Source organism: Bufo gargarizans, chromosome 3 (assembly GCF_014858855.1).
Source record: "Bufo gargarizans isolate SCDJY-AF-19 chromosome 3, ASM1485885v1, whole genome shotgun sequence".
Lineage (NCBI taxonomy): Eukaryota > Metazoa > Chordata > Amphibia > Anura > Bufonidae > Bufo > Bufo gargarizans.
The window spans coordinates 231,751,591-231,779,460 of NC_058082.1; the positions used below are offsets into that span (position 1 = coordinate 231,751,591).

A 27,870-nucleotide genomic window follows, 5' to 3' on the forward strand; every position below is an offset into this window, starting at 1 on the left:
GTCCTAGCTTTTGCCACCCACAGAGTGATGGACAGCCCTTCCTGTATATAAAGACATAGAAGCTTTCACTCACTTTGTGTAGTTGAGTTAACGGTGGAGGGAGGGATAGCGAAACTTAAAGGGATTGTACAATGGTATAATATTGGTGACTTATCCTCAGGATAGGTCATCAGGATCAGATCGACGGGGGTCCAACTCCAGATACTTCTGCCGATGAGCTGTTTGAAGGGGTTGTGGAGCTCATCCGAGCACTGTGGCCTTTGTAGCGGCGGTGCAGTGTAATTACATGTGCTCGTCCCATTCACTTGAATGCAACGGAGCAGTTGTAATTACTATGCACTATGCTGCTGCTGCTACAAAGGGGACAACATGCAGGTAAACTTTCAAAAGGAAGCGGTGCTTGCATAAGTGCCGCGACCCTCTTCAAACAGCTATTCGGCAGGGGTATCTGGAGTTGGACTCCCGCCGATCTGATATTAGTTACCTATCTTACGAGTAGGTCATCGGTGTTGTACCACTGTACAACCACTTTAAAGGGAGTCTGTCACCAAAATTTGAGAATATATACTGCTTACATGGCGCTCTAGCACAACTACACAAGATTCCAATGGTAGCTTTGTTGTGTTCTGACTTTCACCAGCTGAAAAAACATAGTTTTATCTATATGCAAATGAGGGCTCGCAAGTGCCCAGAGGCGGGGTTCTTGTTGTAGGTGCCCAGGCAGCTCTGCCTTCTTTTCATATTACCCCTCCCCAGCTTCTTGCTGGTCCCGCCCTGTAAGGCCGAAGGGCGCAAACCAGCAACGAGGGGGCGGACCGGAAGCAAGCAGGAAGACTGGAGCCAAGCCGAGCGAGAGAGATGTAAGTACGGTATATCCCCATCGCAGTGTGCATGTTTGGGCCTTCAGTGAACTGCGCACGCATGGCCACTGGGATTTGTCGATTGACATATTCAACAAAGTTGCCATATGGTATTGACTTTTAATGGGGTCTGTTGCGTTCCACTGAGGTATTTGTTGTTTTGCTAGGAAAAGCAGAGTTTTGTTTTTTTCTGTCGGATGTGATTATAGCCGTACCTTGTTCAAGACTAAATATCCTGTAAAGTACTACTTTTTTGTATTCTTCTTTCACTGAGTAGTACGCATGAGCTTTATTGTAAGTGATAGTCTAAATACTGCATGTGTAATTCCATTGCTAAATATGGTACACCGCATCATGTTATCTAGATCAAAAATGAAATTTATTTGCAGGAACAAATATTTCCTTTCTAGTTGTGTCAACCTGTTTCATGTTCAGAGACTCAGATGTGTGTTTGTATAGTATCAGAGGTATAACATACAATAACAAGCTATGTAAGTTCTTTTAACAGTCTCAGGAAGTCTGGTTGAAAGATATCTTTCAAAGGGGAAAACATTGCTTGGGTGCTTTACATGAGCCAAGTAGTTTCCTAAAACACCCATGTGAACTTAGACCTTTGTAGAAGGTAATAGTCTTTGAAGGTCCATATGGGTTGCATTGGCTAGTTCTATAATCTAGTGTGTACTCTCATATTGTTAGTGATCCAAAAATAAAATTACTAGTCACATATGGAAATGTGTCTTCATGCTGAGGTCTTTATTAGTGTAGTCAAGTTTAGAAAACTTTTAAAAAGTAAAACCACTCTCCAAAACAAATAACTTACCAGCTTTTGTGTTCCACTTGAAACAAGGACATTTTATAAATCTGGTATGGGGATGAGGGAGGGTGGAACTCATAGGTAAACTGAAAGGGATTGACCACTTTAAAACTGTTGAAAATGTTGTACTGCGTGTAAAGTTTTCACCCGTTACATTGTACAGGCAGGTAATTCAGTTATTCCATGCAAATGGAAACTATAGACCATACAGACTAGTTTTGAGATATTGATATGACACAAAGGATGAAACTTATTGCTCAGATCCCAGAGGCTCCACTTACTACATGACAACATTCTACCATTGGCTACTTTCCAGTCATCCTCCACTTACTGTACCACAATTGGTTGATCCCTCCATTCCTCCCATGTCTCGGTGTATTGTGTTTGTTTTCTGGAGGTACCATTCTATATTCTCTTTAGCAGTTCTAGACCTCCACTAGTATGCTGTCTTGCTCAAAGATAGGCTCTGGGTTCCCCCACAATTCTCTTCCTCTTCTGTTTTTTCCTTTTTAGTTTGCCTTCTCCAGCCCTTTCTTCCAAAGGTGATGTATTAAATCTTGCCCCACTTACATAATGCAAGAGAGAACGATGCTTCTATACAGACTGACAAACTCAACTTAAGGGTGGCCCCGATCAAGCCCAATGCTATGTAGGTGCGGTACCTGAGGGGTTTACTGCCTCTGATCGCAACTCCCTGTCACAAAGGTCGGGTGCCGGCTATTTGATTCCGGCACCCGCCTCCTGTATTTGTATAAGAAACATTGGTGGCATAGTGTGCCCCCCTCAATATAATAAACATTGGTGAGCCACCTGTTTCTTATACTGGGGGGTGCACTGCGCCACCAATGTTTATTATATTGGGGGGGCGCACTGCGCCACCAACGTTTATTAGATTGACCTTCTACTATGCATTCTGTATTAAAGAATGCTATTATTTTCCCTTATAACCATGTTATAAGGGAAAATAATACAGTCAATAGACTTTCATCCTAGCAACCATGTGTGAAAATCGCACCGCATCCGCACTTGCTTGCGGATGCTTGCGATTTTCACGCAGCCCCATTAACTTCTATGGGGCCTGCGTTGCGTGAAAAACGCACAACATAGAGCATGCTGCAATTTTCACGCAACACACAAGTGATGTGTGAAAATCACTGCTCATGTGCACAGCTCCATAAAAGTGAATGGGTCCGGATTTAGTGCAGGTGCATTCCGGTATTTTGAATGCCAGATCTGGCACTAATACATTCCTATGGGGAAAAATGCTGGATCCGGCACTCAGGCAAATCTTTTTCAGTTTTTTTTCGCCGGAGATAAAACCGTAGCATGCTGCGGTTTTATCTTTTGCCTGATCAGTCAAAATGACTGATTGCAGAATGCATGGGGATATGCCTGATCACTTCTTTTCTGGTATAGAGCCCCTAGGGCGGAACTCTATGCCGGAAAAGAAAAACGCTAGTGTGAAAGTACCCTAAAATATTAAGTTTAAATCCTCCCCTTTCCCGATCTGATCGGCGTAGCGTTGTCACTATACCTAAATTTTGATTCTGTTTCGATTTGGCGACTAAAAATTTGATTTGGCTCCTAAATTTTTCAGTTCAGGAGCCAATGGCTTCTAGGTATTTTTTTTTTTTGTCTGGAGCACTGCCTCATGGCTGGGTTTTATTTTCATGTTTCTCTTTTACCTGAAATTGCTCTCATGATTGTTTGTTGTTTTGTTCTCTGATAAGCCATTGAATATTCAAAAATTGTGCATGACCTTATTACATAAGTGTTGTGGATTTACTGCAGGGGAATTTTGTTTGGAAAATAAACAGCATTTGCAGTATAGGCAAAGTGGTTAAAGAGGTTTGGTAGTAAGACGGCTCACCCTCTATGTTCACTGATAGGTGCCACTGTCTAAAATGAATCGCCCTTTCAAAATAAATGAATACTATATAATAAAATAGACCGGCACTTAAACATATGGGTTCACGTGAGAGACCAAGCAGGTATAGGTTTAAAAAAATAGTGGTGCAGTTTATTCTATAAAACTCATTGGCATAAAACATACATTCACATAAAATGGAATACTGAATGCACAGTCTCCTATGTGGGATCATAGATGAGCTGTCTCATGAATAGAATCCGCAATGACGCATATTGACCTGTATGTTGCAGCTGGTTAAATAATACCAAGTGGGAATGTAGATAAATGAATAACGTCCCGCTATACAGGTAAGTCTTATTATGCTGGTAAGTCCTATTGGTAAAGTTCGTAGCAATCAATCACATTATATGACTCTTTGAGTACTCACTGTTTGGTAGTGCGCATACTTGTGGCGTCACGCATGTCAAGGTGCTTACCTTGATGTAGATAGGATCAGGTACAAACGGCAGAATATAGTTGCTCACTGATAACATGGATCGGAGCTCCGATGAATTGCTCTTATTCTCGCGAGATGAGACGTTCTCTTTCTTTCGTATGTATATAATACAGACTCAAAATCACAGGCTGAAAATCGCAGTGAATTTTCGATCTTTTAATCGCAGAAGTAGGAATTTGCCTTACTTTCATATATTGCTGTAGATAAATTGCTGTAGGTAAATTCGATCCCCAGTGAGTTTTCACTCGTTTTCTCGTGAAGGTTTTTTTCGTAGATATCTTTCAACAGTGCATGGCCATGCTAAAGTGTTGAACTCTTTATGATTAAACCATAGTTCCCAGACGCGTTTCGAAATGGATCCCTATTTCTTCCTCAATTGGTTTATTCGTATAGGAGAGTCCAGGTCATTATATACCTATCTGTTGATTGCTAGGGTGGATCTCGTCAAATTTGGAAAAGATGAAAAACATGGGTGAGAGATGGACTGGAAGATTTTATACAGCCCTTTTCTCTGTTGCGACATTACGGTAGTGATGCGTCTTTGATGCGTTTTTTCACATGCATATGCGTTTTTTTTATATTTAGTTGCTAAATATAATAGCAGTGACAGCCAATGTTTTCAAATCCCTTTCCCACTTTTGAATTAAAAAATAATCATAAATATTCAATATAATATAATGAGAATCAAATATGAATACAATATATTAAGAAAATAAGTTGTTGGATGCACAATATCAAATGAGCTGTGAACATTTGCTGGATATATCAAATGAAGCATCGGATGAAGTAGAAGGTGAGATTACAGATGAAATTTCTTATTAAATATCAAATGGAATATCAGATGAAATGTAAGGGGGGTTTGCCCATCACCAAGGGAACAGCCAGACATGGGATATCCCATCGGTAAGGGGCACTCCCCCCATTAATACTTTGTTTCACAGAAGACAAAAAATTTCTAATTCGGCTATTAGCCCTGCAGGTGATCGACTACCAAAGTAAAAAATTTGTCTAGACTCCCTCGACATTTTTGCAATGTGGTTGCCGCCCCTCCAGTGTCTATCCACCTTCTCCAGGGCTGCAAATGCCAAACCACTGTAATCCTGATTGTAGAAATCTTTGAAGTGTTTGGATAACAGATGGTTGGTCATTTCTTGTTTTTATATTGTTGATGTGTTCGGCCAAGCGTACCCTAAGGAGTCGCTTTGTTCTGCCAGTATATTGTTTTTGGCACAGACACTGGATGATGTAGATGACACTGGAGGAGTTGCAGGTGAGGCATTCTTTGATGTCAAAGACAAATTGGTTCTATGTAGACGCAAACCTCTCAATCTTCTTTGTGGGGGTAGTATTCCTACACACCTACCACATCTGTAAAAACTCTTCATTTGTACCCAATTTTGCAATGAAACAGTTTATTTCTAATAATTTTTTACTGTAGGTGCTAATTGTAGACCTAAATTGGGTGCTTTTGTAAGGGTTATGAGGGGAGATGTGTTTAATAGAGGTCCCATAGTCTTGTCTTTCAAAACAGTGCCAATGTCGATTGATAATATGTCGTGGCACTTCTGCAATGAAAACGCAACTTGAGATGAATAGCAAACTTTGTGGTACACAAATTAATTTTTTGGTAGAAGGAGCCAAGTACATCCTACATCACAACTATTTTTATTTTGAGGGTGATTATTATTTACAGCAGCATGTGACCGCCATGGGGACAGGTTCGCCCCCAGTTATGCAAATTTTTATTTGGCACAATAGGAACATTCCAACATCACTCCCAAACTGGGGATGGACCTGGTCCTATGGAGACGTTACATAGATGACGTCCTGTTCATTTGGAACAATGGAGAGTCCCAACTGAAAACTTTTTTTAGACATCAATGATGACCTAGATGGTTTAATTTTTACGTCAAATATCAACAAAGAGTATACTGAATTCCTGGATATACAAATTAAAATGGGGGGGGGGGGGGGGGAAATTTGTATGCAACACTTACCAGGAATCAACTGCAAAGAATAGTTTCATACTTTTTACGAGCTGTCATCTTCCAAGGTGGTTGTTAAACATCCCGGTTGGACAGTTCCGCCTGATTAAACGGAACTGTACCGACAACACCGTCTTTGAGGAGGAAGCCATAAAGATGAAAGACCAATTCAAATGTAGAAACTATCCTGATAATATTTTATACAGTGCATTGGAGAGAGTGAAAAACATGGAAAGGCAATCTTTTCTCGTGCATGGCATTGGGAGACACTGCACCATGGGTACATGCCCAGCTGCCACTAGGAGGCTGACACTAGAAACAAAAAAAGTGTTGGCTCCTTCCAGGTGGGCTATACCCCTCTGCCAAAGCCGAGAGATATCAGTCTAGTTCTAGTGTCCGTAGGAGGCAGACATGACCTGCTGTCTTTTTTTTCGCAGGTCATCCTGCTATTTTTAGTTTTCATCTTTTTTATTTTATTTTTTCTCTTTTTTTCTCTGCAGGCTTCGGCCTGCTGCAGGGGTGGCTCCATCGTGTTCCACTTTAGTTACCTAGGTACCTGGCAGCCACCCAGTCCCCGTTTGATCTGCTTCCGCAGTGGAATTCCGGTGGACCCACGGATCCCGTGTTGAGTCCGCCGAGGGGGTGGTCATTGCCACGCCTGAAGACATCGGAAGGCGAGTACGGATCCGGATCCATTTCGGGGACCCTGTAGTCCATGCCACCCCCCTGGTCGCACCCCCAAGCCACCCTTCCCTCCTGGGGTGTTTTTTTTTTTCTCTCCTTCCCTTTTTTCTTTGGTAGCTGTTGGCACTTGCCAGGAGGCACCAGTTTTTTCCTGGGCCTGGCCCTTTAAGAGGGCCGCTTTTGGGCGAGGGGGCACTACCTGCAGCACCTACTCATCTCCATGGGTTCTTGTGGGGTTGGTTTTTCCGATGGGGGCACTCGTTTCTTTCTGGGCCTGGCCCCTTTAAGACAGCCATTATAGCGGCGATCGGTGCGCTCCCGCACTGGGGGGGAGGTATTGTCTGCTCCTACCTGCCCTATTTCGAGTCCCCCGGTGCATCGGCGCTGTGTTTTTTTTTCTTCTTTCTCCTCCCCTCTCTGGGTGGTGCCCGTGGGAGGCACTTGTTCCGACCAACCCTGGATCAGCGCGGGCTGCTGTGGGGGCGTTCCTCTTTCGGCTTCCTTTCTGCAGGCCGGATCCTCTCAGTTCCTCGGCAGCATCTCTGGGATTGTCTCCGTCCGGACACAGCACCTTGGGTCTGGTAGGCAGCCTGTGGCTGACTTTTTTTCCTTTGCAGGCTCCTCCATCCGCCCTCATGTCTTCTTCTGGTCGGGACCCCACTCCCCCTGCCGCCATTTCCACTCATATGCATGTTCCGTGTGCAATAGGAAGTTCCCATGCGACCATTCTACCTCTCTCTGCGTGCAGTGCCTCACCCCCAGGCCCGCCCAGTCCGCCCCTGCGACTCCCTCTTTGGTTCCTTGGTTCTCCCGGAATAGGCTGCTACCCTGTCCCAAGCCATAGGCAACCTTGCCAGCCTCTCCCAATCCCTGGTGCAGTCCTTGGACAGTCTCCCTGCTCAAATTGCAGCCGCCTCTGGCAGGGACGTCCCCGCTGGCACGCTGTTCTAGCTCTGGCACGCGGTCCCGCAAGCGAGCTCGTACTGTCTCGGCCGGGTCCCACTCTTCCTCAGCTACCCCGGATCATTCCCCGGATAGGTCTGAGACGGGCGAGATTTAGTCTTCCGCCGCTCCTGGGAACTCCTCCGCTTCTGATTCTGAATCAGAGAGGTGCTCGGCGATGTCTGTGGCCATACAGGATCTCATCAAGGCTGTCCGGGACGTACTCCATGTGCAGTACGTTCCTTCTTCCTCCTCCCAGGAGTCGGTGTCCTTCCACCATTCTAGACGGTCCGCTGTGGTTTTCCCGAATCACGAGGATATTGACGCACTTCTGGCTAAGGAGTGGCGTCACCCCGATCGGCGCCTTCACCTTGCCAAGACCTCTGATGTCCCTTATCCTTTTTCTGAGGAATCCGTCAATCTTTGGATGGTTCCTCCTCAGGTAGACCCTCAGGTTGCTCGCCTGGCGAAAGCTACTACCCTTTCCCTGGCTGACGCGGCTTCCTTGTCAGATCCCGCTGACAAACGGGTCGACTCTTTGGCCAAGTCTGTTTTCATTGCAGCGGGTGCTGCCATCCATCCTGCGTTTGCCGCCTCTTGGGTGGCTAAGGCGTGCGCTATCTGGGCAAAACAGCTTGTCCGGGCCTTACCTCCAGACTCCATCCAGGGGGAGCTGGCAGTGCTTGCCTCTCAAATCTACCAGGCGTCCAAGTTTATTTGCGATGCCTCTATGGAATCAGCCCGCCGCTCCGGGCGTGCGGCCGCTAACTCTGGCCATCCGTCGTACCATCTGGCTTCGTTCTTGGGCGGCGGATTCCGCCTCCAAGAAGGCTCTCATTTCCCTTCCTTTTCTCGGTGGGAAGCGTATGGAGGAGCTCATCTCTGAGGCTACTGGTGGTAAGAGTTCTCTTCTCCCCCAGAACCAGCCTCGCCGCCGTCGCTTCCCTGGGTCGTCCTCTCGGGCTCAGTCCTTTCATCCCTTTCGGGCCCCTTCCGCCCGTTCAGACAAGAAGTCCACCAGGCCTTCCTTCAAGGCCAAGCCCTCTTGGCATGCCAAGCCCTCTTGGCATGCCAAGCCCAAACCTGCTCGCCCCCAGTCCGCTAAGCCTCCTTCCGCATGACTCAGCCTCGGTCAAGGTGGGAGGGCGCCTGCTCGCCTTTCAGAGCGTCTGGCAAGCAAGCGTGGAAGACGCTTGGGTTCTGGAGGTGGTTTCCTCCGGGTACAAGATCGAATTTTCCGATCTTACTTCGGGACGGTTCTTCCTGACGTCGCCCGCCAGGGCAGAAGAGTTTTTTTCAGGCCATTCATTCCCTTCGCTCTCTAGGGGTCATCGTTCCGGTTCCAGAGTCAGAACGCTTTTGGGGTTTCTACTCTAATCTGTTTACGGTTCCCAAGAAGGACGGCTCCCTCCGTCCAATTCTGGACCTGAAGGCGCTCAATCACTTTGTCTGGGTCCGTCATTTTCGTATGGAGTCCCTCCAGTCGGTGATCGCCTCTCTCGAGGCGGACGCTTACCTGCACGTCCCCATTGCCCTCTTCCATTAAAAGTTCCTTCGCTTCGTGGTGGGTTCTCTTCATTTTCAGTTTGTCGCCCTCCCCTTCGGCCTGGCCTCTGCTCCGAGGGTTTTCATTTCACCAAGGTGCTAGCGCCTCTCGTGGCTCTTCTCCGAGCCAGGGGGGTCGCCTTGGTGCCTTATCTGGACAACCTTCTGATTCGGGCCCCGTCATTGGAAGACAACCAGTCCAGCCTACACATCACCCTTTTGGCTCTTTCCCAATTCGGGTGGCTCATCAACCACTCCAAGTCCTCTCTCGTCCCTTGCCGGAGGATGCTCTTTCTGGGCATGATTTTTGACACTCCCCTCGGCGGGTGTTCCTTCCTCCAAAAAAAATTGCTTATCTTCAGGCGGGGGTGTCCCGTCTCCGCAGCCTGTCCCCTCTGACCATCAGGACGTGTATGCGCGTCCTGGGGAGGATGGTGGCCTCGTCCGAAGCCATTCCCTACTCCCAATTCCACTCCCGGGACCTGCAGCTATTCATCCTATCCAGGTGGGACAAGTCCCCGGTAGGCCTCGAACGCCGGACTCTGCTCCCTCTCCAGCTTCGTCAGGATCTCTCCTGGTGGCTGAGTCTTCGGACGGTGTCCTTGGGCAGGTCCTTTCTTCCCCCCCAGTTGGCGGGTGGTCACGACGGACGCCAGCCTCTCGGGTTGGGGGGAGGTCTTCGAGTCCCTCACGGTCCAGGGTCTTTGGTCTGCTCAGGAGTCTTCCCTGCAGATCAATGTTCTTGAGCTCAGGGCAATTTTCCTGGCACTGTCTCACTGGACCCCGAGCCTCCGCGGTCTCCCGATCCTGGTTCAGATGGACAACTCCACTGCCGTGGCCTATCTGAACCACCAGGGGGGCACCAGGAGTGCGATGGCCCTAAAGGAAGCCTCCCATATCCTGAGGTGGGCGGAGAGGCATGTTCCCGTCCTCTCCGCCGTGCACATTCCCGGGGTCGACAATTGGGCGGTGGACTTACTCAGTCGTCAGCTCGTCGATCCGGGCGAATGGTCTTTCCACCCAGATGTGTTCCTCCAACTTTGTCACCATTGGGGAACCTCGGACGTGGATCTCTTTGCGTCGCGCCTCAACCACAGGCTCCCGTGCTATGTCGTGCGATCCAGGGACCCTCAGGCTTTCGCGGTCGACGCCCTAGTTCTGGTTTGGTCTCAGTTTGACCTTCTGTACCTCCCCCCCCCCCCCCATTCCTCTCCTGCCCCGAGTCCTCAAGTGTCTCAAGGCAGCCCGTGTTCCGGCGATCCTGGTGGCTCCGGATTGGCTCCGCAGGGCGTGGTACGCAGATCTGGTGTTTCTGCTCGCCGACGTTCCGTGGCGACTTCCTTCTCCTTTCTCAGGCCCTCTGTTCCACCCGAATTTACCTCAGCTTCGTTTGACGGCGTGGCTGTTGAGACCGCGGTCCTGAAGGCCTGTGGACTCTCGGATTCGGTCATCAAGACGATGCTTCATGCTCGCAAGCCCCAGTTGGCCCGCATTTACTACCGGACCTGGAGAGCGTATATTGCCTGGTGCGAGTCCGGGAGTTTTCGCCCTCTCCGTTTTTCCGTCCCTAACATTCTGGCCTTTCTTCAGGCCAGTTTTGAGAAGGGTCTTCGCCTGGCTTCTCTCAGGGGGCAGATTCCGGCCCTATCGGTCCTCTTCCAGCGTCCTGTGGCTTCATGCGCTCAGGTGAGGACTTTTCTACAGGGCATTGCCTGCCGGGTTCCTCCCTTTAGTTTCCCGGTGGAGCCGTGGGATCTGAATCTCGTCCTCGACGCCCTTCAGTCTTCGCCCTTCGAGCCCTTGGCAGAGATCCCTCTGTCGTTTGTTTCGTTCAAGGTGGCCTTTCTGGTGGCCGTCACCTCTATCCGCCCGGTATCCGAACTGGCGGCGATTTGTTGCCGTTCGCCCTTCTTGGTGTTCCATCAGGATAAGGTAGTTTTGCGCCCAGTTCCCTCCTTTCTGCCAAAGGTGGTCTCCTCATTTCATATTAATGAGGAAATCGTCCTTCCCTCTTTCTGCCCTAATCCTTCTCACCCTAGGGAGAAGTCCCTCCATTGCCTGGATGTTGTTCGGGCTCTTCTGTATCTTCGCCTCACGGAACCCTTCCGTCGCTCGGGCTCCCTTTTTGTGGTCCCGTCGGGCCCTCATAGGGGTTTGCCTGGCTCCAAGGCCACCATCTCTTGCTGGGTTCGGTTGGCCGTCAAGGAGGCCTATGTCGCTAAGGGCCCTGCTCCCCCTTCCAGGTTAACTGCTCATTCGACTAGGGCCGTTGGGGCTTCCTGGGCGGTGCGTCATCAGGCATCGGCTTCCAAGGTCTGCAAGGCCGCCACCTGGGCGTCGGTTCACACTTTCTTGAAGTTTCACCATATTCATTCCCTGGCTTCTGCTGACGCCAGCCTGAGGCGCAAGGTTCTGCAAGCAGCTGTGCTTTAGATTGGAGGCATGGCGTTTTTTCTTCCCTCCCTCGGGGACTTCTTTTGGACGTCCCATGGTGCTGTGTCCCCCAATGCCATGCACGAGAAAAATTGATTTTTTTGTACTCTCCGTAAAATCCTTTTCTCGTAGTAGGCATTGGGGGACACAGATCCCACCCTTTTGAGTTTCTTGTTTGTGGTCCCGTCGTTACCTGCGTGGTCGTCGGGTCTCCCCAGTTGAAGACTTGTTGGCTTTCAGTTTTTCTTTTCTTTTTGGTTCAGGTGTGGTCCTACTGCTTTTGTACCGACTGATATCTCTCGGCTTTGGCAGACGGGTATAGCCCACCTGGGAGGAGCCAACACTTTTTTTGTTTCTAGTTTCAGCCTCCTAGTGGCAGCTGGGCATATACCCATGGTGCTGTGTCTCCCAATGCCTACTACGAAAAAAGGATTTTACGGGGAGTACAAAAAATCCATTTTTTTCACACCAGTGCTTACATCCAGTGAAAAGAAATCAACAGAGGTAGAATTAAGACTGATCTTACCGTACAGTGCACAGTCAAAACAGATACGACATATTATCAATCGACATTGGCACTTTGTTTTGAAAGACAAGACTATGGGACCTCTATTAAACACATCTCCCCTCATAACATTTACAAAAGCACCCAATTTAGGTCTACAATTAGCACCTACAGTAAAAAAATTAAATTGGGTACAAATGAAGGGTTTTTACGGATGTGGTAGGTGTGTAGGTTGTAGGAATACTATCCCCACAAAGAAGATTGAGAGGTTTGCGTCTACACAAAACCAATTTGTCTTTGACATCAAAGTGAGTTGCCTCACCTGCAACTCCTCCAGTGTCATCTACATCATCCAATGTCCGTGCCAAAAACAATACATTGGCAGAACAAAGCGACTCCTTAGGGTACGCTTGGCCGAACACATCAAGGAATGACCAACCATCTGTTATCCAAACACAGATTTGCACAATCAGGATTACAGTGGTTTGGCATTTGCGGCCCTGGAGAAGGTGGATAGACACTGGAGGGGCGGCAACCACATTGCAAAAATGTCAAGGTGGTTAGTCTAGATGAATTTTTGACTTTGGTAGTCGATCACCTGCAGGGCTAATGCCGAATTAGAAATTTTAGGTTTTCTGTGAAACAAAGTATTAATGGGGGGAGTGCCCCTTACCGATGGGATATCCCATGTCTGGCTGTTTATCAGCACTGGGATGTCCCCTTGGTTAATGGCAAACCCCCCTTACATTTTATCTGATATTCCATTTGATATTTAATCTGTAATCTCACCTTCTACTTCATCCGATGCTTCATTTGATATATCTAGTAAAAGTTCACAGCTTGTTTGATATTGTGCATCCAACAACTTATTTTATTAATTTATAGAAATGATAATTTTTTTAATTCAAAAGTGGGAAAGTGATTTGAAAACATTGGCTGTCACTGCTATTATATTTAGCAACTAAATATAAAAAAAAACGCATATGCCTGTGAAAAAACGCATCACAGACGCATCACTACCGTAATGTCGCAACAGAGAAAATGGCTGTATAAGATCTTCCAGTCCATCTCTCACCCATGTTTTTCATCTTTTCTGAATTTGACTGGATCCACCCTAGCAATCAATAGATAGGTAGGTATATAATGACCCGGACTCTCCTATATGAATAAACCCACTGAGGAAGAAATAGGGATCTATTTCGAAACGCTTCTGGAACCTATGGTTTATTCATAAAGAGTTCAACACTTTAGCATGGCCAGGCACTATTCTGTTGAAAGATATCTACGAAAAAACCTTCACAAGAAAACAAGTGAAGACTCGCTGGGGATCGAATTTACCTACGGCAATTTATCTACAGCAATATACGAAGGTAAGACAAATTCCTACTTCCGCGATAAAAAGATCGAAAGTTCACTGCGATTTTGAGTCTGTATTTATATACCATACGAAAGAAAGGTAACGGCTCCTCTCGCGAGAATAAGAGTAATTCATCGGCCCTCTGATCCCTCTTATCAGTGAGCAACTATATTCTGCCGTTTGTACCTGATCCTATCTACATCGAGGTAAGCGCCTTGACACGTGGGACGCCACAAGTATGCGCACTACCAAACAGTGAGTACTCAAAGAGTCATATAATGTGATTGATTGATTGCTACAAACTTTAACAATAGGATTTAACAGCATAATAAGACTTACCTATATAGCGGGACGTTATTCATTTATCTACATTCCCACTTGGTATTATTTAACCAGCTGCAACATCCAGGTCAATATGCGTCATTGCGGATTCTATTCATGAGACAGCTCATCTACGATCCCACATAGGAGACTGTGCATTCAGTATTCCATTTTATGTGAATGTATGTTTTATGCCAGTGAGTTTTATAGAATAATAAACTGCACCACTATTTTTCTAACCTATACCTGCTTGGTCTCTCACGTGAACCCATATGTTTGAGTGGCGGTCTATTTTATTATAAAGTGGTTAAAGAGCCTCTGTCGACACTAACGCTATTAAGCCAGGCTTACTGCCTTGTAGGATTGATCATGCCGATTAAAATTATACCTTTCTTTTGTCTGTATGTTAAACAGCTACAAAGATATGTGTTTTTATTCATGTGCAAATGCATATGTTGGATCACCAAGGGTTGGGGCTGAATCCTTGAGCACTGCTTTTGAATCACCCATGTGATCTGCACACTTTCCCCTCCCATTTAGTGACAGGGCTACACATCAGCATGCTAAGGGCAGAGCTATGTCGTAGCATGTACATTTGATATAGCCTTACCATGTTGAGAAGAGTGTATTTCTATACTTAGAAAGCTAATATACATATTACTGCTTTATTCACAGCACAATATATAATTATAAAGAAATCAGTAATATGTGTTAGCTTTCTAAGTATAGAAAAGCCATTCTTCTCTATGTGCTTTAGCCTGATGGTAAGTAGTCACCATTGCATGTAGAGATTCTAACTTGAAGTCCTAGTACAGACTTATAGATTTTTTTTTCTTCTTTTTAACCCATAATAAAATGCTATAGTCTTACTATATTGAGATAGAATAGTAGTTTTAATGCTTAGAAACCCAATACATATTACTGGTTTATTCACAGGCACAATATGATTATACAAACACTATTCTCAATATGATCAGGCTATATCCTTTTATTATGGGTTAAATGAGGAAGGAATAAAATATCTGAAGGAAAAAAAATCAAAGCCTTTCCCAAGATTCAAAACTGGAGTAAATATTGTGACACTGAATAAAGCAGTAATATCTATCAGCTAAGGCTAAGTTTAGTAAATATTGTATATGATACATACATGCTAGTACACAGCTCTGCCCTCGGCATGCTGATGTCTAGTCCTGTTAATCAAGGGGAGGGTGAAGAGCACAGGAGAGTGCTCTAAGGATTCAGCCCCGCTCCCTGGTGCTCTAACTGGCTCATTTTTATGTGTTTAAAAAAAAAACTGATATTTCCGAAGATGTTTAAGATACAGACTAAACGATACATTTCTTTTATCAGCATGATCAACCCTATCAGGCAGTATGTCTGGTTTTATAACATTCAGGCTGACAAAGGCTCTTTAAGATTTCAGAAATCTCACACACCTTTCTGCAGAGAAAACCAGCAGCCTAAGGGTCCATTGTAGGGCTGCAACGATTAATCAATGTAATCAATAATAATCGATAACTGGATTCGTTGCCGACGAATCTAGTTATTGAATAATCGTCCGATTCGTTGCTATGCGGGCGGGCGGTTTACTTTAAATCACTGGATCTTTATTTTACCTTACAATGACGCTCCAGTAACAGGCAGAGCGGACGACGGCATAACGTCACTTGCTCATGTGACGCGCCTGCTCCGCCTTCTTCATTCCTAAAGTGGGCAGAGCAGGTGCGTCACGTGAGTGAGTGACGTTACGCCGCCGCCCGCTCTGCCTGTTACCTGAGCTTCATTGTAAGGTAATAAAGATGCGCTGACGCTGAGTAAAAGTTACTGCCGGATTAGTCTGCTGTGAGCAGCGGAGCCGGGGCTGTTATGGGGAGGGGGATCTGTGTATGGCACTGCTATGGGGAGGGGGATCTGTGCACTGTTATGGGGAGGGGGATCTGTGCACCGTTATGGAGAAAGGGATCTGTGCACTGTAATGGGGGGGGGGGGGGAGAAATCAGTGCACTGTTATGCCCATAACAGTGTACATATCCCCTTCCCCATAACAGTGCACAGATCCCCTTCCCCATAACAGTGCACAGATCCCCTTCCCCATAACAGTGCACAGATCCCCTTCCCCAGAACAGTGCACAGATCCCCTTCCCCATAACAGTGCACAGATCCCCTTCCCCATAACAGTGCACAGATCCCCTTCCCCATAACAGTGCACAGATCCCCTTCCCCATAACAGTGCCACCCACAGATCCCCCTCTCCATAACAGTGCCACCCACAGATCCCCCTCTCCATAACAGCGCCACCCACAGATCCCCCTCTCCATAACAGCGCAACCCACAGATCCCCCTCTCCATAACAGCGCAACCCACAGATCCCCCTCTCCATAACAGCGCCACCCACAGATCCCCCTCTCCATAACAGCGCCACCCACAGATCCCCCTCTCCATAACAGCGCCACCCACAGATCCCCCTCTCCATAACAGCGCCACCCACAGATCCCCCTCTCCATAACAGTGCCAGCCACAGATCCCCCTCTCCATAACAGCGCCACCCACAGATCCCCCTCTCCATAACAGCGCCACCCACAGATCCCCCTCTCCATAACAGCGCCACCCACAGATCCCCCTCTCCATAACAGCGCCACCCACAGATCCCCCTCTCCATAACAGCGCCACCCACAGATCCCCCTCTCCATAACAGCGCCACCCACAGATCCCCCATAACAGTGCCATCCACACTTTGTTTTAATATGGCCTTTGAACATAATTTTTCAAGTAAAATCATATAAACCTCTTTGTTTTGTAATTTTTGTGTTTTTCCCGATTAATCGATGAAATTATCGACAACTAATCGATTATTCAAATAATCGTTAGCTGCAGCCCTAGTCCATTGACATGTCCGTAGTGCATTGCGGATCCGCAATACACCTGGCCGGCACCCCCATAGAAATGCCTATTCTTGTCCGCAATTGCAACACTTGCAGACGTGTCAATGGAGCCTAAGCTGACTTATGCTGCAGATTTTAAGTCCACTGCATGTCAGTTTATGCTGTGGGTTTTCCCTGAGGCTTCAAACGAAATGCAAAACTTTAAAGCATCAGAAGACCACCTACAATTATTTTATTTTTTTGGCAGAGGATCTCTGCACCAGATTTTTGCTGTGAAAAATCCGATGTGGACCCACTACATGTGGCCATGCCCTGATAAAGAATTATGTTTCTAACTTACTAATATTCTGCTATGAATAGTCTCGTTGTTCTCAGTCATGTTTCAAGCCACACCGCCTTGCTAGGCAAGTCATCTATCACATCCATAAGTTGGCTGCAGATGTAGTGGCATGTCCTTCCATTATTCCTGTGCAGGCTGTAGACCTTAATTTACCGCAGACACAGTGTGAACATCAGTCATCATAATTTACCTTTGCAAAGCTAATCACAAACTTCATAGTGGTTGAAGTAAAAGGCTAGGATATTTTTTTACTCTACTTAAGAGTAAACAGACTAAGCATATTTTTAATCTCAACTAAGCAACATTTCTTAAAAAAATAAAATTTTAATAAATGGTGGCTGTAAATAACCAAATCTTTGTTATTTCTGTGTGATGGTGATAGTGATTTTTACACTAAACAGTGGATGATGCTGTGTATTTCTGGCTCCACAGCTACTTCAGAACAGCTGATCGGTTAGGGTCTGACAACCCGTTCCACCACCAATCAGATATTGATGGCCTATTTTGAGGATCGACCTGAATAGAAAAAGACTTAAAGCCCCTCCTGCTCTACCTGCACTGGTAGTTAACACTCTGTGGCGTATTAATATATCATGTTTTGGACTCAGCAGCTGATCCTGCTAAAGTTGTTGCGATACCAAATTTTTGATTCGATTTCGATACCATAAAAAAGTATTGCGAAACTCGATACCACGCGGAAAGAAATATACAGATTCCCCTGGTGTACCCCACATTGGTGCCATTTAAAAAGTACAATTTTCCCCGCATAAAACAAGCTCTCATATGAATGTCGTCAGAAAAAAAATGTTATGGCCTTTTCGAGCCTTAAAAGGGTTACTAAAGACTATAAAAAGCCCCCCCCCCTACGCCGGTCCCCTCACAATGTATATACTTGCCTGGCTCCCTGCACCACTCCTGGTCTCTACACCGCCGTTGCAACTTCTCCCCGTGTGCGGATCAAAACATCTGCTGTTGAGGGGGGGGGGGGGGGGGGGGGAGCAGCCAATGGCAGGAGGTGAGGAGGACGAGCCTCTCTAGCCTCACCCGTGATTTTTAGGGAGGCTCGTCCCCGTTTCCATCACCAATGACTTGCATTGAATTCAGTGTCGGATCCGAGAAGGAACGTCCAGGAGAGAAGCTGATGTCTCCTCCCCATCGCTCCAATAGTAGTAATTGGCATATGGAGCAGGAGACTGTAACTGGGTCACAGCGGGCGAACGGAGCAGCGCCCAGGAATAATAGTAAGTGCAGGGAGATCCCTGGGCACCGCTCTATGTAGCCTGCTACTAAAAGGGAACCTGTCACCGGGATTTGGGGTATAGAGCTGAGGACATGGGTTGCTAGATGGCCGCTAGCACATCCGCAATACCCAGTCCCCATAGCTCTGTGTGCTTTTATTGTGTAAAAAAAAAACTAATTGATACATATGCAAATTAACATAAGAGTCATATCTTACTTGTGTGACTAGAGAAGTCATATTTTTAAGCTCTGACTCATCTCGGGTTAAGCGCTCATTCAGACGGCCGTATGCTATCCGCAAAAATGCGGATCCGTTTTTTTGCGGATTAGATGCTGACCTATTCACTTCTATGGGGCCCTTTTCTATTCCAAGGTTCCGCAAAATAAATTAAACATGTCCTATACTTGTCCGTGAAAATCAGGACATGGCTCTATTGAAGTCTATGGGTCAGCAAAAATACTGAATGCTATCCGTTTTTTTGCGGATCCGCAAAAAAACGGATAGCATTCAGTATTTTTGCGGACAGCATACGGCCGTCTGAATGAGCCCTAATTTGGTTACTTTACACTAGATAACTTTGTTTAAAGGGAACCTGTCACCATCGCACACCTATCTGTCTCTGCAAAATAAAGTACATGAAATTCAAACATGCCGAGACGCTTCTCCAGGAAAATCGGGTGCATGCACACGGAGCAGATGATGCCATGGGTGTTGCAGCTTCCGGCACTATGCATGCCGTTCACATCAAGCACATGTGTAATAAAGCGGAATCCACTGTCCTTTGCGCCATTGCCAAATGTGCATACAGCCGATGCCGCTGGAGAGTATTCCCAGACTCTTCTACTGGTATGTTTAAAATTCTTTCATGGCATTCATGTCATAGTATCTGTAATGCTAAACCAGAAACTCACGAACAAAAAACAAAAACCCTCTGTTACTTAACCTATATATTCCAGTTCTTTTCTTTGGGTATCTGCACGTGTTCAGATATCGGGGAAAAAAGCTGTTCAGTTTCATCCCCATGCATTCTGAATGGAGAGAAATCCATTCAGGATGCATCAGGATGTCTTCAGTTTAGTCACTGAATGGCGTTTTGGATGGTGGAAATACCGCAGCATGCTGCTGTGTTCTCTCCGTCCAAAATTCTCGACCAGTTGCCGGAATGCCGTATCCGGCATTAATTTACATTGAAATGTATTAGTGCCGGATCAGGCATTAAAAATACCGGAATGCCGGATCCGTCCTTCTGGTCTGTACATGCGCAGACCGGTAAAAATGTGAAAAAACATAGAAACGGATCCGTCTGTCCAGATTCTGATCCGTTCTTCCAGTGCATTTTTGAGACGGATCCGCATCTGGATCCGTCTACAAATGCTGTCCATTTGCATGCAAATGGCCTGATCCGGCAGTCAGTCAACTCTGCCACAAGTGTGAAAATAGCCTTTAGTAGATTATATTTTCAAAATGTTCTCTACGCGGAGCAAACCTTTTACACGTGTGTATTGACCTCCAGTGTGGAATTTGAAATACACAACATGTTAGGGATCGACCGATTATCGGATTTACCGATATTATCGGCCGATATTCAGGATTTTGAACGCTATCGGTATCGGCATTTATTTTGCCGATATTCCGATAGCGTATGGGGAACACAGATCGCGCTGCTGACAGCGCTCTCCGTGTTCCCCTTAGCAGCACAGGGGAGAAGGAAGCAGAGTCTCCTCCCCCTGTGCTGCCGCTGCCGCAAATGAAAGGACAGGGGACAAGGGAGGAGCTATGGCCACTGCGCACCAATGAAGCTTAATCTCTCATTTATTCATATACAGGAGGCGGGAGCTGCAGGTGCCGCGGATCGCAGCTACTGCTCATAGAGGTCGGGAGCCGGCTATGTGATTTCTGCAGCTCCCACCTCCTGTATATGAATAAATGAGAGAGGGTTTGTCCAAGTTATATTTATTGATGACCTATCCCCAGGATAGGTCATCAATATCAGATCGGAGGGGGTCCGACACCCGGCACCCCCTCCGATCAGCTGTTTGAAGAGGAGACTCGCACGGTGTCAGCGCTGCCTCCTCTTCACTGTTTACCTTCTAGCCGTTGCATCTGCAGTGGTGAGCAGGTGTAATTACACCCAAGCCGCCCCATTCATTTCAATAGGAAGGCTTGAGTGTAATTACACCTGCTCACCACTGCAGATGCAACGGCTAGATGGTAAACGGTGAAGAGGAGGCAGCGCTGACACCGTGCAAGTCTCCTCTTCAAACAGCTGATCGGAGGGGGTGCCGGGTGTCTGACCCCCGCCGATCTGATATTGATGACCTATCCTGGGGATAGGTCATCAATAAATATAACTTGGACAACCCCTTTAATCTTCATTGGTGGCGCAGTGCGCCCCCCCCAACCCCAGTATTAGACATTGGTGGCGCAGTGCGCCCCTCCCCCCCAGTATTAAGCATTGGCGGTGCAGTGCGCCTCCCCCCCAAGCCCCTCCAGTACTAAGCATTGGTGGCGCAGTGCGCCCCTCCACAGGATCCCCTCCTCCTCCGATCGGAGCCCCAGCAGTGTAATGCTGGGGCTCCGATCGGTTACCATGGCAGCCAGGACGCTATTGAAGCCCTGGCTGCCATGGTAAGCTCCATGCTGCTGTGTGCACAAAGCACAGAGCAGCAGGGACAGTGTGAGCTCCTATTCACCCGGATAGAGATCTATCAGGGTGACTAGGACAAGGGTTCTAGTCCCTAAGGGGGCTAAAAGTTAGTAAAAAAAAAAAAAAAGTTACAAAAATAAAACACCAAAATATTAAGTATAAATGAAAAAGAAAGATTTACAAAAAAAAACTATTTTTTTATTTTTATATATATATTTTTTTAAATAAAAATTCCCAGAATATCGGTATAAATTATCGGCTATCGGCCTGAAAGTTCACAAATTATCGGTATCGGCCCTAAAAAAATCTATATCGGTTGATCCCTACAACATGTCAATTGTTTGTGCAGATTTTCCACACTGCATTCCTGCATTAGGCTTCAGAGTGAGGAGGCGTGTCTTTCAGTAATCCAATCTGATTGGCTGGCAGGGAACTGCTGGCTACAGCAAGTGTGAATGGGAAGTGAGAGAAAGCAGTTTTGACCTCAGAACTGGCGGAGGAGCCATCTTGAGAAAGGTCCTCATATTGTAAATGTTTAAACAGCCATAACTAAGGGAAGAAACTAGGGTTCTTGCGATAGCAAAATTTTGATTTGGTTTCGATGCCATAAAAAAGCATTGTAATACTTCATACCATTCGATGCCACGTGAAAAGATAAAAATAGTAAAAAAGCTGCTTGCATTCCGCATTTTATGAAATGTCCAGCCTATAATCGAACAGTCCTATCCTATTTTTTGGGGGGACAAGGTGACAAAAAAAATGGGGAATCACGCAGTTTTTATTTATTTTTTTCTTCAGTTACGGCGTTCACCGCATAGTATATTTTTTAAAAATATTTTAGTTTGAACTTTTTGGACGTGGCAATATGTGATATGTTTGTTTATTTATCGTTTATATATTTTATATGTAAAATTGGGAAAAGGGGTGATTTTATACTTTTTTTTTATTTATTTTTTAATTATTTTTTATTTCAATTGCTATGGTAACCGATCGGAGCCCCAGGATTATACTGCTGGGGCTCCGATCACAACTGCCACTGTACCACCAATGAAGAGGAGTTAACCCTGTGGCCACTTCCACCAATGATTTTAATACTGGGGGGGTTGATGGGGTGAAAGCGCATTGCGCCACCAATGATTTTAATACTGGGGGGGGCGCACTGCGCCATCAATGATTATAATTAACGTCTAATACATATACAAGAGGCCGGTGTCGGCGGCAGAATCACATAGCTGGCACCTGACCTCTATGACATGGCGCTGCGATCTGCGGCAGTTAACCGCTCAGGTGCGGCACCCAGCGCCCTCTCATAAAGGTCGGGTGCAGGCGGGTGTGATTCTGCCGCCGCACCCGCCTCCAGTTTCTCTATTAGACGTTAATTTTCATTGGTGGCGAAGTGCGCCCGCCCCTCTTCCGCCCCTCTCTCCTCATTGGCAGCGTGCTCCATGTTCTCTGATATTGGGCTGCACGGTAGCACAGTCTAGTATCGATAAAAGGCAAATCCCAATACCGAACCGATACAGCGACAAAAGCATCGATATTTCGATACCCGCAACCACCCTAGAAGAAACTAAAGATTGCTTTATGCATAATGCTGCTGCAGCAGTAACATATGCAAATTTTTTATTTATTTTTAATGAAAATGTGAGTTACCCTATACCTGTGCGAAGCCGGGTCCTTCTGCTAGTACTATATATTGAGGATTTTTACTTTGTACTGCATACTTTCAATAGGAGTAAAATCTTGTATATTGAAATACCCCTTTAACCCACCAAATTATGGAAACCAGTGCGCCTTTGTCATGTTGAAGCAATTCTTTATTTACAAACCACTTTTCTAGCTTCTAGGAATAAAATCTGCGCTTTTGATTTTCTTTTGTGGTAGGAAAATTTACCAAAAAGGGCAACTTTTTAATAACGTCTTGGTTATTCTCATCCTGCAAAATAACCCTTTTTTTTTTATTTTCTTTTTCCTTTAATATAGACCTTTGACAAAATTCTAATTGCCAACAGAGGAGAGATTGCGTGCAGGGTAAGTGTCTCCACTCCAATTCCTCATCTATAGTTATATTCGCCTTTAGACGCATTACGTTATTCATTCCATCATAGAAGTCTATGGTCTGCATAACGAATCCGTCCCATTTAATCTCGAACACTGACCTACATCCCTGCATTGTCTACCAGACACAGCTTTGTACATTTGGTTGTGGCTGTGCCTGGTATTGCAACTCACCGCCACTCTGTCCCATTCAAATGAATGGGACTGGGCTGCATTACCAAGTACAGAGACTGCGAAAATAACACTGCTGTGCCTGGTAAATCGTGAAGGGGGTCCTGAAGTCAGCTGATTGGTTTTGGTCCTACCAATCTGGAATAAGTGAACACAGTATAACTGATCACAAAGTCATATGAAATATGGCTATATGCCTAATGAAATCAATCTTTGCACCACCAGGTAATCAAGACATGCAGAAAGCTGGGTATAAAAACTGTTGCAGTACACAGTGATGTTGATTCGGCAGCGGTAAGTTTCCTTGTGCAATTTTAATTTCAACAGTTTGAAAGCTTAACGGGGTTGTCTGCTTTTTACTGTTGATGACCTATCCTTAGGATAGTAGACAAAAGTGTTTGTAGAGCAGCACCCACGGACATAATGGCCACACCGGTAATGCAACAGCCGAGCCACGACCGCAGATCCTCAGCAGTCTACCGTATAGTAAATGAAGAGAGGTAGCGGCAGCATCTCCAGTGGATCCTTTATTGGACGGACTTTACAGAAATGGTGCCATAAAATCAAGCAGCAACGTTTCTGCTGTATCCCAACTTTTATCAAGCCTTTGTCATGGGCTACAGCCGAAACGTTGCGGCTTGATTTTATGGCACAATTTCAGTAAAATCCGTCCAATAAAGGATTCACTGGAGATGCTGCCGCTACCTCTCTTCATTTACTGTCCTCAGGATAGGTCATCAGTATGAGATTGGCAGAGCTCCGATTCCCGGCACTCCCGCCAATCAGCTGTTTGAAGAGAAGACCGCACTTATACGACCACTGCCTTGCTGCTCGCTGCAGCAATTGCAGTGGTGAGCAGGTGTAATTACAAGTATGGACTCCCCATTCACTTGGGACAAGTCTGTAGTATTCACTTGAAAAAAGCCGTCCCATAGAAGTGAATGGGGACTCCATACTTGTAATTACACCTGCATATTGTTTCAGGCTTCTACTTTCTCCGTCCCCATGCTGCTGTGGTTTTTCAGACGTGTATACAATTAATGCAGTTATCCCACAAACTTATCTCACTTCATTTAGAAGGGGCACTTGAGAACTCCTTGTTCTCAGGATCACTGTGGGATTGGGCCCCTTGTTATCTGATATTTATAAAAACACCAGCTGCAGATGTTAGCTGAAGGTCTATGGGAAATATGAAACACTGGACACATAAGCATTTTATTGCTACTAGCAGTTTTGTTTTGGTCATTTTTGCTTTTTCTTGCTCCTTTTCAAAAACTGCATGTGTAGGATCTGGATTTTTTTATTTTTTATTTTTAATTTTTTTTATAGTAGCAAAAATCCAAGGCCGAATTAAGAAGCTTTGTCACCAGGATCAACCCTATTAAACCAGACATACTGGCTGGTAGATCTCATATACCTTTCTTTTGTCTGTACAATAAATAGCTGCAGAGAAATCTGTGTTTGTTCATATGCTAATGAGCAATCAGAGCACCAGGAGGCGGGGCTGAATCGTTTGAGCACTGCTTTGTAACATCCCCTGATTGACAGGGCTATCCATACTGAGGACAGAGCTGTGTCCTATTATGTATATATCATATAACTATGTACTATAGCTTTCTGGGCAGATCTCAGTGTGGTGAAACTAATCTACATATTTCTGCTTTATTCCCACACAATATGATTATAAAGACACCAGTAATATGTGTTAGCTTATAAACCTAGACAAAACAGATATGTCTATGTGGTGATGTTATAGCTTAGTGGTATAGTGGTCTATCATGCATGTAGAGATCCTAGGGTAAATTCCCAGGCGTGGTCTAAGTTTTTTCTTTTATATTTTTCCCCCTCTCATTTAAATATATATATATATATATATATATTATAAGAATGCCTTACTATAGTGAGAATAGTGAGTTTTTATTTGTTAAAACCTATTACTGGTTTATTCACAAACACAATCTATGACTATAAAGAAACCGGTAATATTTATTACCTTTCTAAAAAAAAACGATATTCTCAATATGATAAGGAATTTCCTTATGGGATAAATGTGGAAGAAAAAAAATATCTGAAGAAAAACATTTTGAAATCTCTCCCAAGATTTAAACCTGGGATCGCTACATGCAAAACCAACCACTTAACCACCAAGCTATAAAATAACCACATAAGGCCTCTTTCACACGACCGTATGGCTTTTTCAGTGTTTTGCACGGATCCGTTGTTCCGTTATTTGTTTCTGTTGTGTTTTATACAGTATACAGTAATTACATAGAAAAAATTGGGCTGGGCATAACATTTTCAATACATGGTTCCGCAAAACCGGAACGGATACGGATGCATTTCCGTATGTGTTACGTTTTTTTTGCGGACCCATTGACTTGAATTGAGCCACGGAACGTGATTTGCAGGCAATAATAGGACATGTTCTATTTTTCAACAGAACGGCAATATTCGTTTTTTTTTTTTTTTTTTGCGGAACCATTGAAATTAATGGTTCCGTATACTGACCTACCGGTAATACGGAACGCAGAAAAAAACGGCCCGTGAACAGAAAAAGAAATGGGGGTGTGCAGGAGGCCTAAAGATGTATGTTTCTATGCTTATAACCATTTAGGCATCAAGGCCTATTTTAATTTTTTGCATTTTGGATTTTTCCTCCCCACATTCCAATAACCATAACTTTTTTTAAAATTTTTTCAGTTTTTCCTTATTTTCTTGCGGGACAAGGTGCATTTCTAATGCCACCATTTAATTTGCCATATCTTGGACTGGAAAACGGGAAAAAAGTTCTGTGTGTGACAAAATTCCGCTAAGGTTTTTGTTTGCATTGCCATATTCTGACAGCCATAACTTTTTTATATTTTAGTCTACAGAGCTGTTTGAAAATAATTTTTTTGTGTAATTAACTGTATTTGTTACTGGTACTATTATTGTGGTATGTAAGTCATTTAGCTCACTGTTATTTAATTTTTGGAGGGGACAAGATGACAGACAAATGGCGAATTGCGCGTTTTACATTTATTCTTCCGGTACGGCGCTCACCGTACATTAATTTTTAAAATATGCTTTAATAGTTAAGTCATTTTCATTATGTATTATTATATACTAGTATTAGTATATGTGATCTTTTGATCCCCTCTCCTATTCACCCTAATAGATCTCAATTAGGGTTAATAGGATTTTTGCAGTCTCCATTCTGGACTATGCCTTGTGCATAGCTCAGTTTAGAGAAAGCAATGCCAGGCCTGGATCGTTTCAGCAGTGTCCAGGCTGTCATGGCAACCGATCAGAGCCCTGTGATTTCACTGTCGGGGCTCCAATCACGAGGCAGAGGGAGCCGCATCCCTCTGCTTTCACTCACTGGTGCTGCGATCAGCGTTGATTGTGGCACTTGAGGGGTCAAATGACAGGGGTGGCAGGTTAGTGCAGGCGGGTGTCGGCTGTATGATACAGCGCCACCCACTGTGTATGGAGCAGACCTGCTCCATACAGTCCTTGAGGCATTATGATGTAACTGTGGTGTCTTTATAATCATATATTGTGCCTGTGAATAAGGGTCCATTCACACGTCCGTTGTTTCTTTCCTGATCTGTTCCGTTTTTTGCTGAACAGATCTGGACCAGTTCTGTACCCGTTAATTTTCAATGGGTCCTGAAAAAAATCGGACAGCTCAATGTCTGATTTTTTTTCAGGACCCATTGAAAATGAATGGGTACAGAACTGGTCCAGATCTGTTCCGCAAAAAACAACAGATCAGGAAAGAAACAACGGACGTGTGAATGGACCATAAAGCAGTAATATGTAGATTAGCTTTCTGAGCAGATCTCAGTGTGGTGAAGCTATAGTGTATGGGATGTATGCTATTGCTAGCACACGGCTCTGCTCTCAGTCTGCTGTCTATCCCTGTCAATCAAGGGGTGGGGGGCGTGTGCAGAGCGCAGGGGGTGTTACAAAGCAGTGCTCAAATGATTCAGCCCCGCCTCTTGGTGTTCCAATTGCTCCTTTACATTTGAATAAAATGCATATTTCTCTGCAGCTGTTTCTCATACAGACAAAATCAGATCCTGGTGACAGAGCCTCTTTAATGTGTATAGGGACCCTTAAAGGTATTTGTTACCATTTTTATGCTTCCCTTTTCCGAGGGCAGCATAAACTGGTAAGAGACCGTGCATATCAAATATGACAGAAAAAGATAAAAAATTATATCACATGACATTTGCTAATGTGTCCAAAAGGACACATGGCTGCACAGTAGATATAAAACTGAATTACAGTGGGGGACATTGAACAATTGTTTTACGCCACAATAGTAGCGTAAACAGGTAGCAAATTATGGCGCAAGCTGTATGTGCACAGTAATTTTTGTCTTGTAGTAACCAGAAGACCAGTACATACTCGGGAAGGAAAACAGGTGGGGGGAGGCCTTTAGTTAAGAGGGAGCCCATGGTACAGGAGCTGATCATCTTAAGGGCTCATGCACACAACCGTGGCCAGTTTTGCGGTCCGCAAAACACGGATACCAGCTGTGTGCGTTCCACATTTTACGGAATGGAACGTCTGTCTGGACCATAATAAAACAGACCTATCCTCGTCCATAATGCGGACAAGAGTAGGACATGTTCTATATTTTTGCAAATGCCAATGAATGGACATACAGTGTGCTGTCCGCATTTTCTACGGCCCCGTTGAAATTAATGTGTCTTAATTATGACTGCCTCTA

At 45.3% G+C, this 27,870-nt stretch overlaps 1 protein-coding gene across 1 annotated transcript in view; it reads left to right on the forward strand.

Moving 5' to 3' along the window:
* The window catches only part of PCCA (propionyl-CoA carboxylase subunit alpha), a 476,636-nt gene that overhangs the window by 24,357 nt on the left and 424,409 nt on the right, over nucleotides 1-27,870 (forward strand). Inside the window, exons 3-4 of the mRNA XM_044286403.1 lie at nucleotides 22,905-22,952; nucleotides 23,376-23,444. Of these exons, the coding sequence (XP_044142338.1) occupies nucleotides 22,905-22,952; nucleotides 23,376-23,444 (117 nt within the window). The remainder of the gene's footprint in view (nucleotides 1-22,904; nucleotides 22,953-23,375; nucleotides 23,445-27,870) is intronic.